Source organism: Hemicordylus capensis, chromosome 2, assembly GCF_027244095.1.
Source record: "Hemicordylus capensis ecotype Gifberg chromosome 2, rHemCap1.1.pri, whole genome shotgun sequence".
Taxonomy (NCBI): Eukaryota; Metazoa; Chordata; class Lepidosauria; order Squamata; family Cordylidae; genus Hemicordylus; species Hemicordylus capensis.
Window position 1 is genome coordinate 248,019,275 of NC_069658.1, and position 17,274 is coordinate 248,036,548.

Genomic DNA, 17,274 nt, shown 5'->3' on the forward strand with positions numbered 1-17,274 from the left:
AATACACCAGATATAACTGTAGTCACAAAGAAAGAAAAAACAAGTTAAAATAATCGACACAGCAATACCAGGGGATAGCAGAACAGAAGAAAAAGAAATAGAAAAAAATCACCAAATACAAAGATCTACAAATTGAAATGGAAAGGCTGTGGCAGAAAAAGACCAAAATCATCCCAGTGGTCATTGACGCCCTGGGTGCAGTTCCAAAAGACCTTGAAGAGCACCTCAACACCATAGGGGCCACAGAAATCACCATCAGCCAATTACAAAAAGCAGCTTGACTGGGAACAGCCTATATTCTGCGATGATATCTATAACAACAGCAACAACACTGACAATAAAATTCAGCCATCCCAGGTCCTTGGGAAGGACTCGATGTCTGGATAAAACAAACCAGTCAATAACACCTGTCTGACTGTGTGTGTAAATAAATAAATAAACAAATAAATATCATCAGGAGCCAGGAGCATGCCAGTGAGTTGAGGAGGTGGGAGAGGGAAAGGAAAGAGCAAGCTTTTGTCCAGCACATGGGCTCCCCACCTCAACAGCCCAGGAAATTTGTGTTCCCCCCACTGTTCAATTATAGCTATGCCCTTTCCAGTGCTCTAAATATTGTGGGAGTGTTAGAATTTGGTTACCCATTGCATTCATCATGCCAAAGTAGCCACATATAAGCCAGTAAAGAATTCTTAAAGCTGCCTTGAAGATTGGCAGAAAGGGTTGAACGGGATCCCCTTCATGGGAAAGTCCTAAGGGATGTAGGAGCCCCTGACCTCCTTTCTCCTACCATTGCTGGTCTCTGGCCATAACTTATGCTTAGTAGCTAACTTTTCTAGGAGTTTGGCGGGATCAACCAAAATGATCAGGGCCCTGGAGCAGCTTCCTTATGAAGCTAGGCTACAGCACCTGGGGCTCTTTACTTTGGAAAAGAGGCGACTAAGGGGAGACATGATCAAGGTGTATAACATTAGGCATGGAACGGAGAGGGTAGACAGAGAGAAATTCTTCTCCCTGTCTCACAACAGTAGAACCAGGGGTCACCCCATCAAACTGAAGGGTGGGAAATTTAGGACTGACAGGAAGTACTTTTTCACACAACACATAATTAATCTATCGAATTCTTTGCCATGGAATATGGTGATGGCTACCTGCTTGGATGCCTTAGACAGATTCATGGAAAGGTCTATCAATGGCTCCTAGTCTGGTGGCTGTGGGCCATCTCCAGCCTCAGAGGCAGGATGCCTTTCAATACCAGTTGCAGGGGAGTGACAGCAGGAGAGAGGGCATGCACATACCTCTTGCCTATGGGCTTCCCTGAGGCATCTGGTGGGTCACTGTGTGAAACAGGATGCTGGACTAGATGGGCCTTGGGCCTGATCCAGCAGGGCTGTTCTTCGGAGGAGCAGGGAAAGTAAGCTGCTAAGCAGAGACAAACAGTGGAGGGAGAAAGGGGGCCAGGGGCTCCTGCTTCCCTGTGGGTCTTGCCTATGACCCCCTTCAACTCTCTGTCCCTTAAAAACAACATGTTAGATTTAGAAGGGATCTTGGAGGTCTTCTTGTCCAACCCCCTTGCACCGTACAGGAATCTGCATCTCTCCCACATCAGGGATGCTCTTCCTGCACACCTCCAGCAAAGGTGAGCCCACCACTGCACTAGCAGACTGTTGAGCAGCTCTTGTCTTACTTAAATCTGCTTCCTAGCAGTTTCAGCCCATTCCCAGACTTGACATTTGGCACTTATGGTAAACTGGCCCCTTGGGAAGAAGTATTATTGTGGAGGGCAATCATGCAGGGGAAATTCAACATGGACCAGGATGATATCTAGTTTTAATTTTAATCTGCTTTAAATGTTTTCTGATAATTGTTTTATTATGCGTTTTTGATTTTAAAGTAAACCGCTCTGAGCCACTTTAGGAAGGGCAGTTTATAAACGGAACAATCTGTAACATCCTTAAATAATCTGTAACATCCTTAAGGTGCCACAGGATACTTGTATGTGTGTATACACACACACACACACACACACACACACACACACACACACACACACACACACTTTTTTCATATTAGGGTAGCTGCAAGAGAACAAGCCAGGAAACCTTTTGCCTTTTTAGAGATCATTTTATTGAGGTTAAGAAGTGAAAGAAAAAAGCACACTCAAAAGAAAAGCCTGAAATAACAGATAGAAAGAATAGTACAATTGTAAAATAAAAAGAATCAGCAAGAATTGGGGAACATACAGCCAGCCATTTTGGATACAGTATTGGAAGAATTTTCAATATCAGCAGCTGGAGGCAAATAGCCAATCATCTCTCTCCTTTCCTGCTAACAGATGTATAAAACAAGGAGGGTTTTGCCTGTGACTATATCCTGCCCCTAGAATGTACGGATTCAGGTGGCATTGGGACAGATGCTATACAGAAGAGAGACAGGTGCCGTTTTCCTACCTGGTATTTCAGCTAAAAATGTAATGTTTTTAAAGAGCAGATTCCAGTGTCTGGGAAATCTCCAGTGGTGCATGTGGAGGAAACTACATGTTTGAAAATCCACCCATGGTTAAACAGACATGGGTTCCAGGGGCTCTTCAATTTGGGTGCCCAGATTCTGGATTACTACCCCCATCCTCCCCAGCCACAGTGGCCCTTCAGCCATTTTGAGAACTCCTGGAACTAGTCCATCTTTCTGCACCCAGAACACTTGCAGGTCAAGCAATCCAGGAGCCTCTCCAATTATGCTTGTCATATGCAGGTGGTTTCTGACATGGGCATCCTTGTCCAACCCTTCCACATATGACCAGGGATTGTACAGTCCCACAAGACCATACCACATCAGAGAGAGAACTTCTGACGCAGCCACAAATCAGTTCAGATGAACACATGATGGAACAGGCACTGGGGTTTCCCATGAACCCGCTCAGCTGAACTGCTCAGAAGACACAGGCAGACATTCGAACTGCAGCTGCTGTTCATCTAAGGCCAGGGTTCCAAAGGGTCTGAGAAGTTGGCATCCATTACAGCCTGTTCCCCCACCTTCAGACCAAAGTGATACAGTCCAGCATTTTATCACCCCATTCTGTGTAATACTAATAGGGGTACTCAGCTAATTACAGGGCTCCTAGGATATTACAGAGGATCTTAATATGCTCATTACAGCTCAAAGCCAAGCTCTCTTTGCTATCCCAGGGCTTGCTTTTACTACAGATTATAACTGACTGTCGTCATTCTTCTGACAAGGAACTCTGGAAAATGGTTTCATCAAAGTGATGAAGACAGAATCTAGACTTGCAGCAGAATGAGTTGACAGAATGCAGATGGGCTGGACTGCATTTTTAAATGCTCTCCTGTCTTTAAAATATGCTCCCTACCAGTAAAAAAGAAGCACAGAAGGGAATGGGTGGATCTCATCTCTCTGATGCACTAGTTTTCTGTTTGCAGGGCTTAAAAGGGAGAAAGCAAGATCATGCAGAAAGCAAAACCACATTGTTAAAAAAGTGTTCCCCTGCATAAGTCAACCTCCCTGCAAGTAGAAAAATGGCACAACAGGAAGCAGGCTGGGTTAGATATTCTTTCTCTGATGTGTTTTAGCTTTTTATTTGCAGGGTTTAAGGAGACATACCATGGGTTAAGATGCAGAAATGCAATTTCTCTTCATGCAACAGTACAGTCCACTCTCCTCATTCTGCTGCATCTGTAAAGCAGGCTTTATTCTCCATGCTCTCCATCCAAATCTGGAGCTGGGCAGGAAAGTGGAGAAAAGGAGGTACTGCATGGCTTGGAAATTCAACCAACCCAGATGCTTCAGGTAGAAGCCCACCCTCACTGTGACAAAGAAGAGCAAGATCATATATTTATATCGATATATCAAAATAAATAACACATATTGCCAGTTGAGCCTGCTACTCAAGCTGAATGCTAACAAGACAGAAAGAGAATTCATTTTCCACAATCAAAACGCAATTCATCTAAGGCATTTTCTTCTCTTGTTCTATTACTGGTCCACTCCTCTATGTTGCCACAGTTCAATCCATCTCTCAGGGCCAACTAAAAGAAAGACAGGGAGAAAAAGAAGCCCTTTGGGGCAAAATCATCTGTGTAGGTTCAAATTCTCATCATACACTGGTAACTCCTGTGGATTGGCCTTTGGCCTGCTTGGGGCCGCTGTTACACAACACTTCAAAGTTGTGTGTCCACCTCTGGTTTGTTTTATAAATTATTTCATGGAAAGTTCTTTTTGTGTGTGTGTGTGTGGGGATTCATTCAAAAAGCCTTAGTGAAATTGAGGTTACATAATAGTCCGCATAGCGTCAGCAACTAAGAAGAATCTGGTCCAAACCAGGCCCTCAAGAGGTGCCATTTGGTTCCCAGATTGCCAATATGCATCAGCTGCTTGCCAGAAAGAGTATTTCCAGCTGGTATCGTGGGTGGAAGAGAAATGCAGTAGATGTCACAACTGTGGTAGGTTCCATTTTCCTTCTTTTCCTTTCTCTCATATGTGCACTTCTCACTTTTCCCCCTTCCAGGGGCCTGAAATGTATAGTTTTTGCAAGGGGAAGGAAGATAACCCCCCCACCTGTTCTTGGCCAGGCACTTGCCATTTCCCGATTCCAGGCTACTGGGAAGGAGAAGAACATGGCAGCCTGTTGCTAAGCAACTACAGTTCTCCTTTCTTCTTTCGCTTGCCAAGAACAGCATAGAAGAGAGAAATGTGTACGGATAGGAAATGTGGGGAGGAGAGGGGAGAAGGAAGGGGAGGCAATATGGCAATGGTGAGGAGGGAAGTTAGCAGCAGGCTGACAGGAAGGAGGAGGGAAGGGGGGGCTCTCTCTTCATCCCCATTGCCTAGTCATCAACCAGTTTTCATGAGGCAGTTCTTCCCACTGTCACTTCCTTCTTCACAAAACAAAGTTCACCATCCGCTGCATCTTGGTTCCTTTACATCATTCTCTTCTTGGGAAAAGGTTGGGAGCTTTGACTGACAAGAGATTTTCACATTTTGATTTCTTCACTCTCTTCTTCCGCTGCCTCCGTGTAGGCCTCTTCTGCCACCTCCGGGTAGGCCTCTTCCGATGCCTGTGAGAGGTCAGACATCAGACTTAGATTCACACACTCGGGGCACTTTTCAGGGTTCTCTTCGCCCGATGAGAAAACCTTCCTGCATTCGGAGCATATAAAAGAGTGTAGAGTCATGTGGCTTCGCTGGTGCCGGACCAGGGCTGCCTTCGCCTTGAAGCAGCTCCCGCAGTCTGGGCACACGTAGGGCTTTTCACTGGTGTGCGTCCGCTCGTGCGCAATGAGCTGGGAGCTCTCCCGGAAGCACTTCCCACAACCCAAGCACATGTATGGCCTCTCGCCCGTGTGAGATCTCTCGTGTGCCACTAGGCTGGACCGCTGGATGAAGCCCTTCCCACACTGGAGGCAGATGTACGGTTTCTCTCCCGTGTGGGTCCGCTCGTGCTTACTGAGGCTTGAGCGGACACTGAAGCTCTTCTCACAGTACAGGCACTGGTACGGCTTCTCACCCGTGTGGGTCCGCTCGTGCGCAATGAGTTCCGAGCTCCAGTTGAAGCCCTTCCCACACTCCAGACATTTGTGAGGCTTCTCGCCCGTGTGGGTCCGGATGTGGGCCATGAGGTGAGAGTTCTGGCTGAAGCTTTTCCCGCAGTCCGAACAGGTGTAAGGCTTCTCTCCCGTGTGGATGCTTTGGTGCCGGATGAGGTCTGCGCTCAAGCTGAAGCCCTTCCCACACTCCAAGCACTTGTACGGCTTCTCTCCCCGGTGACTCTTCTCGTGAAGGACAAGGGTGGCCTTCTGGCTGAAGCTCTTTCCGCACTCCAGGCAGGTGTACGGCTTCTCTCCCGTGTGGCTTCGCTCGTGGATAATGAGGCTGGAGCGCTGGTTGTAGCTCTTCTCGCACAGCAGACACTTGTAGGGCTTCTCTCCAGTGTGGGTCCTCTCGTGCAGCTGGAGGTGGGAACTCTGGCTGAACCTTTTGTCACAGTGCGAGCACTTGAATGGTTTCTCCCCTGTGTGGGTTCTCCCATGGGTGTTCAAGGTCGACCTCTTCCCAAAGCTCTTGCCACATTCGTTACACTTGTAGGGCTTCTCGACTGGCTGAGGTTTCTCTGGCCCCCTGAGCTGGGAACTTGCACTCAGGCTTGCCCCAAAGTTCTTGGAGATCTCCTGGTTCTTCTTCTGGAGGAAGCTTTGCTGGACGGCGAACTCACTGAAATCGAAGAAGCCCCCACCAAAAGGAATGGAGATCAGGCCTCTGTTCTCCAGCAGACAGCCATCTGGCTCAATGCGGCTCTCAAAGACTCCTGCCTGGCCTTCTCCTTGGGGAAAGCTGACTTCGTCTCCGCCCCACATAATCCTGTTGAGCTGCAATCGCTCTGAGCTGCCCAGTGAAGGCTCCCCTTCCTTGTTCTTGCTTACCCAGCCGGCTGCAGAGAGAAAGATCAGTCAGAATGAGGAACAGAACACAGATTCCAGCTAGCTAAAAGGTGAAAATTAAGCAGATACCATTTACTAATTCAAGATTCTAGTCCTTACTGAGGCAGAGATAAAATGGAAGCCATTTAGGTATCTAATGTATGATTGGAAGGAATTTGGGCAGGGCATTGTCTGTGCATACCTTTTTGTAAACTTCAGCCATGAATACTTTCCCTATCTTATTTCTTTTCATTCTTTATTTCTTTTATTATTTACCTTATTTCATTTCATTCTGACCAGACATCAGCATCCTAAGAATCTTAGTATTCTTGAGAGAGAAACCACACACACAAACAAAACTGTAGGAGCAAGTTCCTAGCCCTCATGAGTGGAAGTTGAACCATTTTTGGAAGGGCGGTATAGAAATCGAATAACTAACTAACTAAATAAAATAAGTTGTTTAAAATTGTGGTAGGGCGTACAAGAGAAGTAAGCAGTGGTCAGTGACTGGCCCTTCAGCTGGCTTCAACTATTATTATTATTTATTATTAATTTGATTTCTATACCGCCCTTCCAAAAATGGCTCAGGGCAGTTTACACAGAGAAATAATAAATAAATTAAGATGGATGCTTGTCCCCAAAGGGCTCACACTCTAAAAAGAAACATAAGATAGACACCAGCAACAGTCACTGGAGGTACTGTGCTGGGGGTGGATAGGGCCAGTTACTCTCCCCCTGCTAAATAAAGAGAATCACCACGTTAAAAGATGCCTCTTTGCCAAGTTAGCAGGGGTTTCTAGCCCTTCAACAGAACAGATGAATATTTGCATAACTAATAGGATATCTTTATCTTGGTGCACATGCCGCCCCATAATGAGAGGTTTTTAGGGTGGCCTAGGGATGCACTGGGGGGACAAGAGACCCATGCAAGACAACAACAAAAACCGTCAACTGTTCAAAGTTGTTACATTTTAAACATTAAAAAACTTAAACCCTTATGAGAATTAAATTTTTAGAAGCACCCAAGTGCTAATTATTCATGTACCTCTGTGAGTCATGGCATGTGATTTATTTTTGCTAAGTAGCTGGGTAGCGCCTGCAATCTTTAAACTTTTATCTCCATAAGCAAAATGGCTAAGGTTTATTTTTATGCATTTTTAAAATGAGAGTTGAAAATTAAGCCAGGACCTTAAGGATCTTGGGATACATATGACTATGACCCTGCAGGGCCATTCGGCTGTAAACAGCTAGCAGAGACAAGAGTGCTGGACTAGACACAACTTTGATCTAATCCAATGTTCCCCAGATTTTGTTGGACCGCAACTCCCATCATCCTCTACCACACTTGGTTGGTGGGAACTGCAGCTCCCCAAGTTCAACCATGGCTGTTCCTATATTCTTTCACCCCAAATGCCCTGCCCACTGACACCAACTGGAGGAGAATCACCTTTGAGTCGCAGCATCGTCTCCTGGAAGGCTGCGCTGTTCTGACACAAGTCGCTGTATTTCTGCCTTATTTCCTCAAGTCTCAGGGCTGGAGATTCCTTGTCGCCCCTGGTGGTGGTGGTGGTGATGGGGGCGGGGGCAGAAAAGTGGAAATTAATTCAATTCAGTTCAATGAAAAGGTTACTTAGAAAAGGAGCTATATTGCACAGGAACACAGAAGCGGCCTTATACCGAATCAGACCACTAGCTCAGTATTGTCTACAAAGACTGGCAGCGGCTTCTCCAAGGCTGCAGGCAGGAGCCTCTCTCAACCCTAACTGGAGAAGCCAGATAGGGAACTTGGAACCTTCTGCATGCTCTTTCCGACGCTCTTCCCAGATCAGCCCCATCCCATAAGGCAGGGGTGGGGAACCTTGGCCCTCCAGCTGTTTTTGAACTACAACTCCCACCATCCCCAGCCACAATAATTGTGGTTGGGGATGATGGGAGTTGTAGTTCAACAACAGCTGGAGGGCCAAGGTTCCCCACCCCTGCCATAAGGGGAATATTTTATGGTGCTCACACAAGCAGTCTTCCATTCAAATGCAAACTATTGGAGCCTCCAGGGATATTATATAGCACAAGTGAATTTTGGCCCGTTGAATAACGGGCGCTAGTAATGGGGCTCCTGGCCCCCCGCCGCCAATCCCCCTCCCTCCGCCGTACGCCCCCCCCCCACCTTTAAGGGCCAAATCGGCCCAGGCACTTGCCCCCGCCAGGCCGGGGAGACGGAGGCCGGGACCGGGAGCAGAGCGGAGGCCATGTAACTTTTTTAAAAAAATTGCTCCCGCGGCCGACGCCGCCGACCGCCCACCCTCCCTCCCAGCTGCCGAGTCCCCCTTACCCTGGCCGACTACTGTCGGCCAAAGACTGCCCTCAATTTAAGAGGCAGAGAGGAGCTCGCAAGCAGAGCTCCTCTCTGTGCAAAGCCTCTTGCCGAACTGCCGCTTTGGGCGCTTGCGTCCCTTGCGCCCAAAGCGGCAGTTCGGCAAGAGGCTTTGCACAGAGAGGAGCTCTGCTTGCGAGCTCCTCTCTGCCTCTTAAATTGAGGGCAGTCTTTGGCCGACAGCAGTCGGCCAGGGTAAGGGGGACTCGGCAGCTGGGAGGGAGGGAGGGTGGGCGGTGGGCGGCGTCGGGAGCAATTTTTTTTTTTTAAAGTTACATGGCCTCCGCTCCGCCCCCGGCCTCCATCTATTTTGGCCGAGGCGGCGGCTCTGCCGCCGCCTCGGTCACTTTCCCCCGCCGCCGCCTCTCCGGCTTCTTCGGGGCGGCCGCTTCTGGCCGCCCAAGATGGCTGCCGGTGTTGGCGAGCGTGTCTCCCTTGCCCTGTTCTGGGCCTGCGCTTCGCGCAGGCGCAGAACAGGGCAAGGAGGCACGGACACACGCTTGGTGTCCGTCCACGGACGGACACCAAGCGTTTTATTAGAGAGGATTAATGGGAATTCTAATATGGTGTGCTGGCAATGTAAATAGAGAGCTAGGGAGTTTCCCTCATACATGGTGAACATGCAATTATGAAAAGCAATTTTGGGCTTGAATCAAGAAAGGAATGCAGAAAATTATGAAGACAGAATTTTTGAAAATAAAGATTCAAATCCTTTTGTTCCTCTTTTATGGTATTCAAAAGAGATTTCTAAAGAAAATACCAAATTGATAGCTTATATGTTAGCTGCTGGCAGATTATGGTTTGCAAAATATTGTGTTAGCAGAAATACATACACTGAGGGAATGGGACAAAAGTTCAGACTATGGCACAGGAATAGCCCAATTCTTACCTGCTCTCAATGTTTTCAGCCTCCCGTAGGGGAAGGGTGGGGGGGGGAAGAAAAAGAAAGACACCATGAGATAATATAAGGAAAGACTTGACTTTGTTTCACAAAAAACAGGATACAATGAAGACAACAGGCAGCAGACTAAAAACAACCAAAGGAAAGTCCATCTTTGAACAGTGCATGGTTAAAAACATGGAATCCACTGACACAGAATGTTGACACAGTCAGCAGCACAGAACTGCCAGACAAATATTGATTGACTGATCGATCAAGTGCCGTCAGGTCGGTATCAACTCATAGATAGACCACATAGATTCTCTCCAAGATGATCTGTCTTCAACTTGGCCTTTAAGGTCAAGACAAATATACAGACGGTAAATTTTGTCTGGACCCACACTACAAATTTCATCTTTATACTTTTTGTCAAGTATATGGTAACAGAGAGGAAAATGGCCGAAAGAATAATCTGTATGCATGACAGCATTACTAGTTGGGAGTAAGGACTCCGAATGTGGCGACTTCCTTATATTTAGCAGGGGGAGAGCAACTGTCCCTATTCAACCCCAGCGCAGCATCCCTCCAAGTGTTTTCTTTTTGTTTGTTTTAAGACCGTGAGCTCCTTTGAGGCAGGGAATAAATTACTCCTTCTAAGTGGATCAAGAGGAATCTTTCACAGTGGTGCTTCTCTTATATTTCGCAGGGGGAGAGCAACTGTCCCTATTCAGTTCCAGCATAGCATCCTACCCGCGGCTGTTGCCCTCCCTTGAGTTTATTTTTCAGATTGTGAGCCCTTTTGGGGACATGGTCCATGTTATTCTTTTTCTATGTAAAAACAGGTGTTGTTGAAAAGCAGTATATAAATATTCATGATCATCCTCCTCCTAGGCTAAATGGACCAATAATTTGGGAGCAGTTTCATATTTACTGTCGGAGCTTCATATTTACTATTATTCATATATCACATTTCGGCAAAAAGGTTCACAAAACAGTTTACCCAGAAAATTAATAATAATAATAAGATGATGGCTCTTTGTCCCTGAAGGGCTCACAGTCACACACACAAAGCAATCGCCACTGGAAGGACACTGTGACAATACGAGGACTGAAAGGAAATGCCTTGCAGGGGACTTGCTATCGCTCTCTGGATTAAAACACTGAGAGTGACCTCAAGTTGGAGAAGCCAATCAGAGAAAGAGAGCGCACTCTGGAATAATGGGTGGCTTCCATTACCCTCACACAGACTGGGCAAATTCACAGGCCAAAGTTCCAGACATGCTAAATGACTGTGCCTTAGAACAGCTGGTCGCAGAAAACCAACCAGAGAGAAGGTGACTTTGGACTTAATCCCAAGTGAGGCCAGGACCTGGTGTGAGATATCAGAGTTGTAGAATCATTGGGAAATAGTGACCATAGTGTGATCCAGTGCAGCTTATATGCAAGTGGAGCATTGCCAAGGAAATCCAACACAGATGTGATGGACTTCAGAAGAAGAAACTTCTCAAAAATGAGGGTACAGATTAAAAGGAAACTGAAAGAGAAAGTCAGGAGGGTCAAATCACTCCAGAAAGCATGGAGCTTATTTAAAACCACAATACTAGAAGCTCAGTTGGAATGTATACCAAGGAGGAGGAAAGGTACCACCAAGTTCAGGAAAAGACGGCTAAGAAGTAGAATCAAGGAAACTATAAAAGGGAAGAAGACTTCTTTCAGGAAAAGCAAGTCCTGCTCAAACGAAGAGAACAAAAAGGAACATAAATTCTAGCAAAAAAAATGCAAGGAGATGACAATGGATGCAAAAAGAGAGTTTGAGGAGCATATCACTAGAAGTGTCAAGGGGAATAACAAAAACCGCTTTCTTTAAATATATCAGAAGCAGAAAACCTGACAGGGAGGTGCCTTAAGATGATGAGGGAGTGAAAGAGATTATTAAGGAGGATAAGGAGACTGCAGAGAAGCTGAATGAGTTCTTTGCATCTGTCTTCATGGCAGAGGATACTGACCATATCTTCACTGAGCTTCTCAGGCTTGGAGGCTGAAGATCAGGGCCAATTTGAGAGGAGGAGAGAGGATGTTCTAAACTGTCTTGAAAAACTAAAAATCAACAAATTGCCAGGGCCAGATGGCATCTGCCCGAGTTCTGAAGGAACTCAAATGTGAAATGTGCTGATCTCCTAGCACAAATATGTAACTTGTTCCTACAATCAGGCTCTATCCCAGAGGACTGAAAAGTAGCTAGACATGTGTGCAGCTACATTTGAAGTACTGCATACAGTTCTGGACACAGTATCTTAAGAACATTGTAGAACTAGAAGCAGAAGAGGGCAACCAAGATAATCAGGGTTGTATTGTGTAATTGTAGAAGAGGGCAACCAAGATGATCAGGGGCCTGGAGCACCTTCCTTACAGGGTAAGGCTCTCCCAGAAGACCAGAAAGCACCTGGGGCTTTTTAGTTTGGAAAAGAGGCAACTATGGGGAGACATGACAGACGTGTATAACAATTATGCACTAAGTAGAGAGACTGGACAAAGAGGAAGTCTTCTCCCTCTCTCACAGCACTAGAACAAGGGTTTATGCCATGAAATTGAAGGCTGGGAAATTTAGGACCAACAAAATGTAGTACTTTTTCCACAGAGTGCATAATTATTCTGTGGAATTCTCTGACATGGGATGTAAAGTAAAGGTAAAGTGTGCCATCGAGTCGATGTCGACTCCTGGCGACCACAGAGCCCTGTGGTTGTCTTTGATAGAATACAGGAGGGGTTTACCATTGCCTCCTCCCGTGCAGTAGGAGATGATGTCTTTCAGCATCTTCCTATATCGCTGTTGCCCGATATAGGTGTTTCCCAAAGTCTGGGAAACATACCAGCAGAGATTCGAACTGGCAACCTCTGGCTTGCTAGTCAAGTCAAGTCATTTCCCCACTGTGCCATTAGGTGGCATGCTGATGACCATTAGCTTGGATGTCTTTAAAAGGAGCTTAGACAAATTCATGGAGGACAGGTCTATCAATGGCTACTAGTTTGATGGCCACCTCCAGTCTCAGAGGCAAGATGCCTCTGAATGCCAGTTGCAGGTGGAGAAACAGCAGGAGAGAGGGCATGCCCACACCTCTTGACTGTGGGCTTCTCAGAGGCATCTGGTGGGCCACTTTGTAAAATAGGATGCTGGACTAGATAGGCCTTGGACCTCATCCCCCAGGGCTGTTGTTTTGTACTGTGTGGAGTTGAATAGGGCCAGTTGCTCTCCCCTTGCTAAACATAAGAAAACCAACACTTTAAAGACTGTACCTACATTCATGTAAAAAGTGAACAGGGATACACATCCCTCAAATGCATGGTACAGACAGAAAGTATACTGCTTTCTTTTTCCATGTGAAATGCACTGGAGGGGTGGGGTATACATACGGTATTTTAAATAAATAAATGTGTGAAACATATGAATGAGTGTACCCATGTTCAACCCGTGTTGAACATAATGTTCGAATAGGGCTTCTGTGTCTCCCACTCAATTTATTGCTTCACCAGGACAGTGGCTTGGCTTGCCTACTCGAGTCACCTGCAGTTTCACACAAGGCACAGCAGGAGAACACCCCAAGAAACCTACCACGATCTGCTCATGGCTGTTTTCTGCTTCTACATCCTCCTCTTCTCTTTTTTTCCTTAGGTCAATCACTTCTGAATCTGGTGACACCTAACAAAAAGATTGCCAAAATATAATAATTAAAAAATAATTAAGAAAAAGAAAACTTTCTCTTTCACCAATGTTTTAAATACACTTCTGTTTCAGGTTCCAAAATATCAACAAACATTTACATCAAGCAACATTTCACAGTCCAAAAAAAATTAGTTGTTTCAGACAAGAGAAAACTTAAAACCAAGTTCAACGTAATATGCTGGATGGTTCTAACTTGGCAGGAACATGATTGCCTGCTACATGAACAAGGTCCTGCAAGCTGCAGGAATAGACCTGGATCTGAACTGTGATTTGATCACAATTTGAGCCCTATTCAGAAATTATGTTGTATGCATGTTGCTAGCAGGTTTGCTTGGAAGTGTGGTAGTAACCACATGTGACTATATTTTGACTGAATTGTGGGGAGTGGGGGCGGGATTAGCTCGGTTGGTGCAAACCTGCACACAGTGATGTTCTTAAGTTTAAGGTACCAGGAAGTTAATTGTGGTATGGCACACTGGAACGTAGGAGAAGTTTAAAGCGAAGGAATGCAGACATGTGTCTTGAAGCAAAAAGGGTTTTCATTGAAGGATAAAGCTTACAGAGTAAAAGCAGAAGTTAGCTCCTCAATGGGGTGCTGAAAGATTAACTTTGCATAAGGGGGTTGCAGACTCTCTGGAAATAACTTAGGTTACCCCAATACACACTTACCATGCTAGGAGAGGCGAGCTGGTCTTGTGGTAGCAAGCATGACTTGTCCCCATAGCTAAGCAGGGTCTGCCCTGGTTGCATATGAATGGGACTTGATGTGTGAGCACTGCAAGATATTCCCCTCAGGGGATGAAGCCGCTCTGCGAAGACCAGGTTTCAAGTTCCCTCCCTAGCATCTCCAAGATAGGGCTGAGAGAGATTCCTGCCTGCAACCTTGGAGAAGCCGCTGCCAGTCTGTGAAGACAATACTGAGCTAGATAGACCAATGGTCTGACTCAGTATATGGCAGTTTCCTATGTTCCTAAAGGGGGATAGAGGTTTGGGGTGAAAGTTCAGGGAAAGGGATAGAGCAAAGCCACATTCATAGGAACATAGGATGCTGCTTTCTACCAAGTCAGACCCTTGGTCCATCTAGCTCAGGAGTGTCTACCCAGACTGGAAGCGGCTTCTCTAAGGTTGAAGGCAGGAGTCTCTCTCAGCCCTATCTTGGAGATGCCAGAGAGGGAACTTGGAACCTTCTGCTTGCAAGTGCTATTCCTAGAGCGGCCACATCCCCAAGGGGTACATCTTACAGTGCTCACATGTAATCTCCCATTCAACTGCAAACAAGGATCCCTCTGAGTACCAGCAGCAGGGGAGTAACAGCAGGAGAGAGGGCATGCCCTCAGCTCCTGCCTGTGGCTTCCAGCGGCCTCTGGTAGGCCACTGTGTGAAATAGCATGCTGGACTAGATGGGCCTTGGGCCTGATCCAGCAGGCTTGTTCTTATGATCCTGCTTAGCAGAGGGGACAATTAATGCTCGCTACCCTACAAGACCAGCTCTCCTTCCATAGCCACCTGCTCTGATAGCTACCAGCTGTCTAGGTGGGATCATCTATCCACTTGGGTGTCTTTCCGTGGGTGGCCATGCAAGCAAGGGAGCAAGCGTGTGTGTGTGTATCGAGCCCATACACAACCACTGAATCTCATGAGAGAAGGCTCTTATAGTCTCTAAGACATGAACTGAGAGTCTGAATGGGGGGGGGTCACATGATTCCATATAAGGTGTGATTCTGGGTCAGCCCTGTGAGTGACTGCTTTAGGTGTTCCCTTTAACAAGAATTTTTCAGCCAAAGAGGCAGACTAAAAATAAAGAGGGAAGGGGACACACCTCTCTCCAGCATGATGCACCTGAAACTACTGAAAAAAGGAGGGAAAGTGTCCTGGAGTGCTTGCCTTATCTGCAAAGGCCTGTTAAGCGGGAAGGAAGCTTGCATTCCACTGCCCTTCATCTCCTTTGTACTCTCTTAGGCTGGGCTGCCCTGACTCTCTGTACATGCCTAGATGCACTCAGTGGCATCTCACAGTCCCATTCTAGCTGCGCAAATGGCCCAAGGGCACCAATCAGAACCACCCGTGGTTCTGATTCATGTGTCTGGAATCTCAAGAATGCAACAGACTAAGAGTCCACTTCCTTGTAGACTAAAATGACCAAGCTTCTCGTCTGGGGGTGCATCCAAGTGCACAACATGGCAACAGTGTATAGATATTTGTACATCCATCCAAGTTTGTGTATGAATGGCTGTACCTGCATTCATTTTAAAAGCAAACCTTGGTACAGACACCCTCAAATGCAGGGTACAGATAGGATGTGTATTGCTGTATGTGCGTTCAATGTAATGTGTGAATAATCATTCCTCTGTACAGATCTGTACCTGCATTACACTGTACACCCATTGTACAAGTGTTCAACATAATGTCTGAACAGGACTTTTTCTCTCAATTGCACTTGAAAGAAAAATCACAGTTCCAGCATTCAGATGGGAGGGCTCCTGTGCTCCCATTCAGATGGGAGCAAAGCCAGGATGCTGTTTTGGAGTGCTATTTTGTTTTAATGAAAATGGTTGTTTCGAGCTGCGTTTTGGTTTGAGGGAGGATTTGATGGTGACATAGAACCTACTGGTGCCCCATCGATGACACCATGTTCCTCCTCTTTAGCATCTTCTATTATTAATTCTTCACTGCTGCTGTCCTCCAATGCTTTAGCAGTATCATCCATCATGTCTGGTGGGTCATTCACATTTCCTTGCAACTCCTGTCAATGAAACAATTGGGGATGGGGAAAGAGAAGACAAGAGAAAGCGGGGGGGGGGGAAGGCCAATATTAAAATCTGGACTGTTTATACAATATTAAAAACAGAGCACTGCAGGAGTTTCTGTTGAAGTTTTCGACAAGTGATTTGCTTGAGAGGGGCCTGCATGGCAAGTCCGATTATGGGACTTCACTTTCACTCTTTGACTTCTCTTTCACTTTTCGGTCTGTCATCTGGGTAAGCCAAATATAGGTGGGGCTTAGAGGGAACAAATCAGAACGAGAGCACAGGATGTGGCCATGGAGTTTGCTCCCGTTTTGCTGTCCCCTTTCCCATGTAACGAGACAGAGGGTGGTATGCATGTATAACCAGTGGTGTAGTTGCAAATTTAGAAGTGAAGATACTCATCGTGACAGTCACACTCCAATGGCCACACCCACCCCAACAACCACACCCACTCCATTTAGATAGCGTCAATGGTTTTGGGGAGTTCTGTCACAAGGATATTATGGATAAAATATAACAAACAATTTTTGTAGAAAAACGTTTGGGGTTGGGCAAGGCTTAGGCCCTGCTCCACTCTCCCCCATGTGTATGTATACTCAAGTCTGCCCCAGGGGTGCATATATGCCCTTTCTTAAAAGGCACAATTAGCAGAAAAGGGATGTTTGAATTAACATGCATCAAAGGAAACAGGAAAAGTTTTTTTAAAACTTTAATTTCCAGTGTTTTTGATCTAGGAATAAAAATAAACTTGGAAAAGGGAAGGACAAGACAGGAAAAGGTCAATGTTAGAAGGCACAAACCATACATACTATTAGTTCTTCTATTATTTAAAGCTATAAGCTAGCATTTAGACAAAGTACATCTGGAAAGGTATGGGCCTAATCCTGAAAACTGCCATGTCCAGGAAGAATTCTGAGATCTTAGCACTGTTCAGGGAACAGGATTCCTAAATGTACCAATCTAAATTATGAGTCCATTGTGTTAGACTCCAGGCTTAAGGTATAAGGGCTCATGTTTAATTTTAAAACTTCCAGAGAAACTTTCCTCAGCACATCCAACAGCAAACAGTAAAGTAAAGTTGTGACCTCAAATCGGTGTTGACTCCTGGCAACCACAGAGCCCTGTGG

The 17,274-nt window shown here is 46.0% G+C and overlaps 1 protein-coding gene across 5 annotated transcripts in view; it reads right to left on the reverse strand.

The window, feature by feature from the left end:
* Nucleotides 1-2,100: 2,100 nt before the first annotated feature.
* LOC128342581 (zinc finger protein 239-like) overlaps nucleotides 2,101-17,274 on the reverse strand; it is a 48,055-nt gene continuing 32,881 nt past the window's right edge. For 4 of the 5 annotated variants that reach the window (XM_053290008.1, XM_053290004.1, XM_053290005.1 and 1 more), the window contains 5 exons: nucleotides 16,009-16,143; nucleotides 13,290-13,376; nucleotides 9,633-9,688; nucleotides 7,876-7,982; nucleotides 2,101-6,439 (listed from right to left, as the gene is read on the reverse strand). In XM_053290008.1, coding sequence (XP_053145983.1) covers nucleotides 4,986-6,439; nucleotides 7,876-7,982; nucleotides 9,633-9,688; nucleotides 13,290-13,376; nucleotides 16,009-16,143 — 1,839 coding nt within the window. In that variant the 3' untranslated portion in view covers nucleotides 2,101-4,985. Of the gene's footprint in view, nucleotides 6,440-7,875; nucleotides 7,983-9,632; nucleotides 9,709-13,289; nucleotides 13,377-16,008; nucleotides 16,144-17,274 lie in introns of all 5 variants that reach the window. The other variant, XM_053290007.1, reaches the window with a different exon arrangement.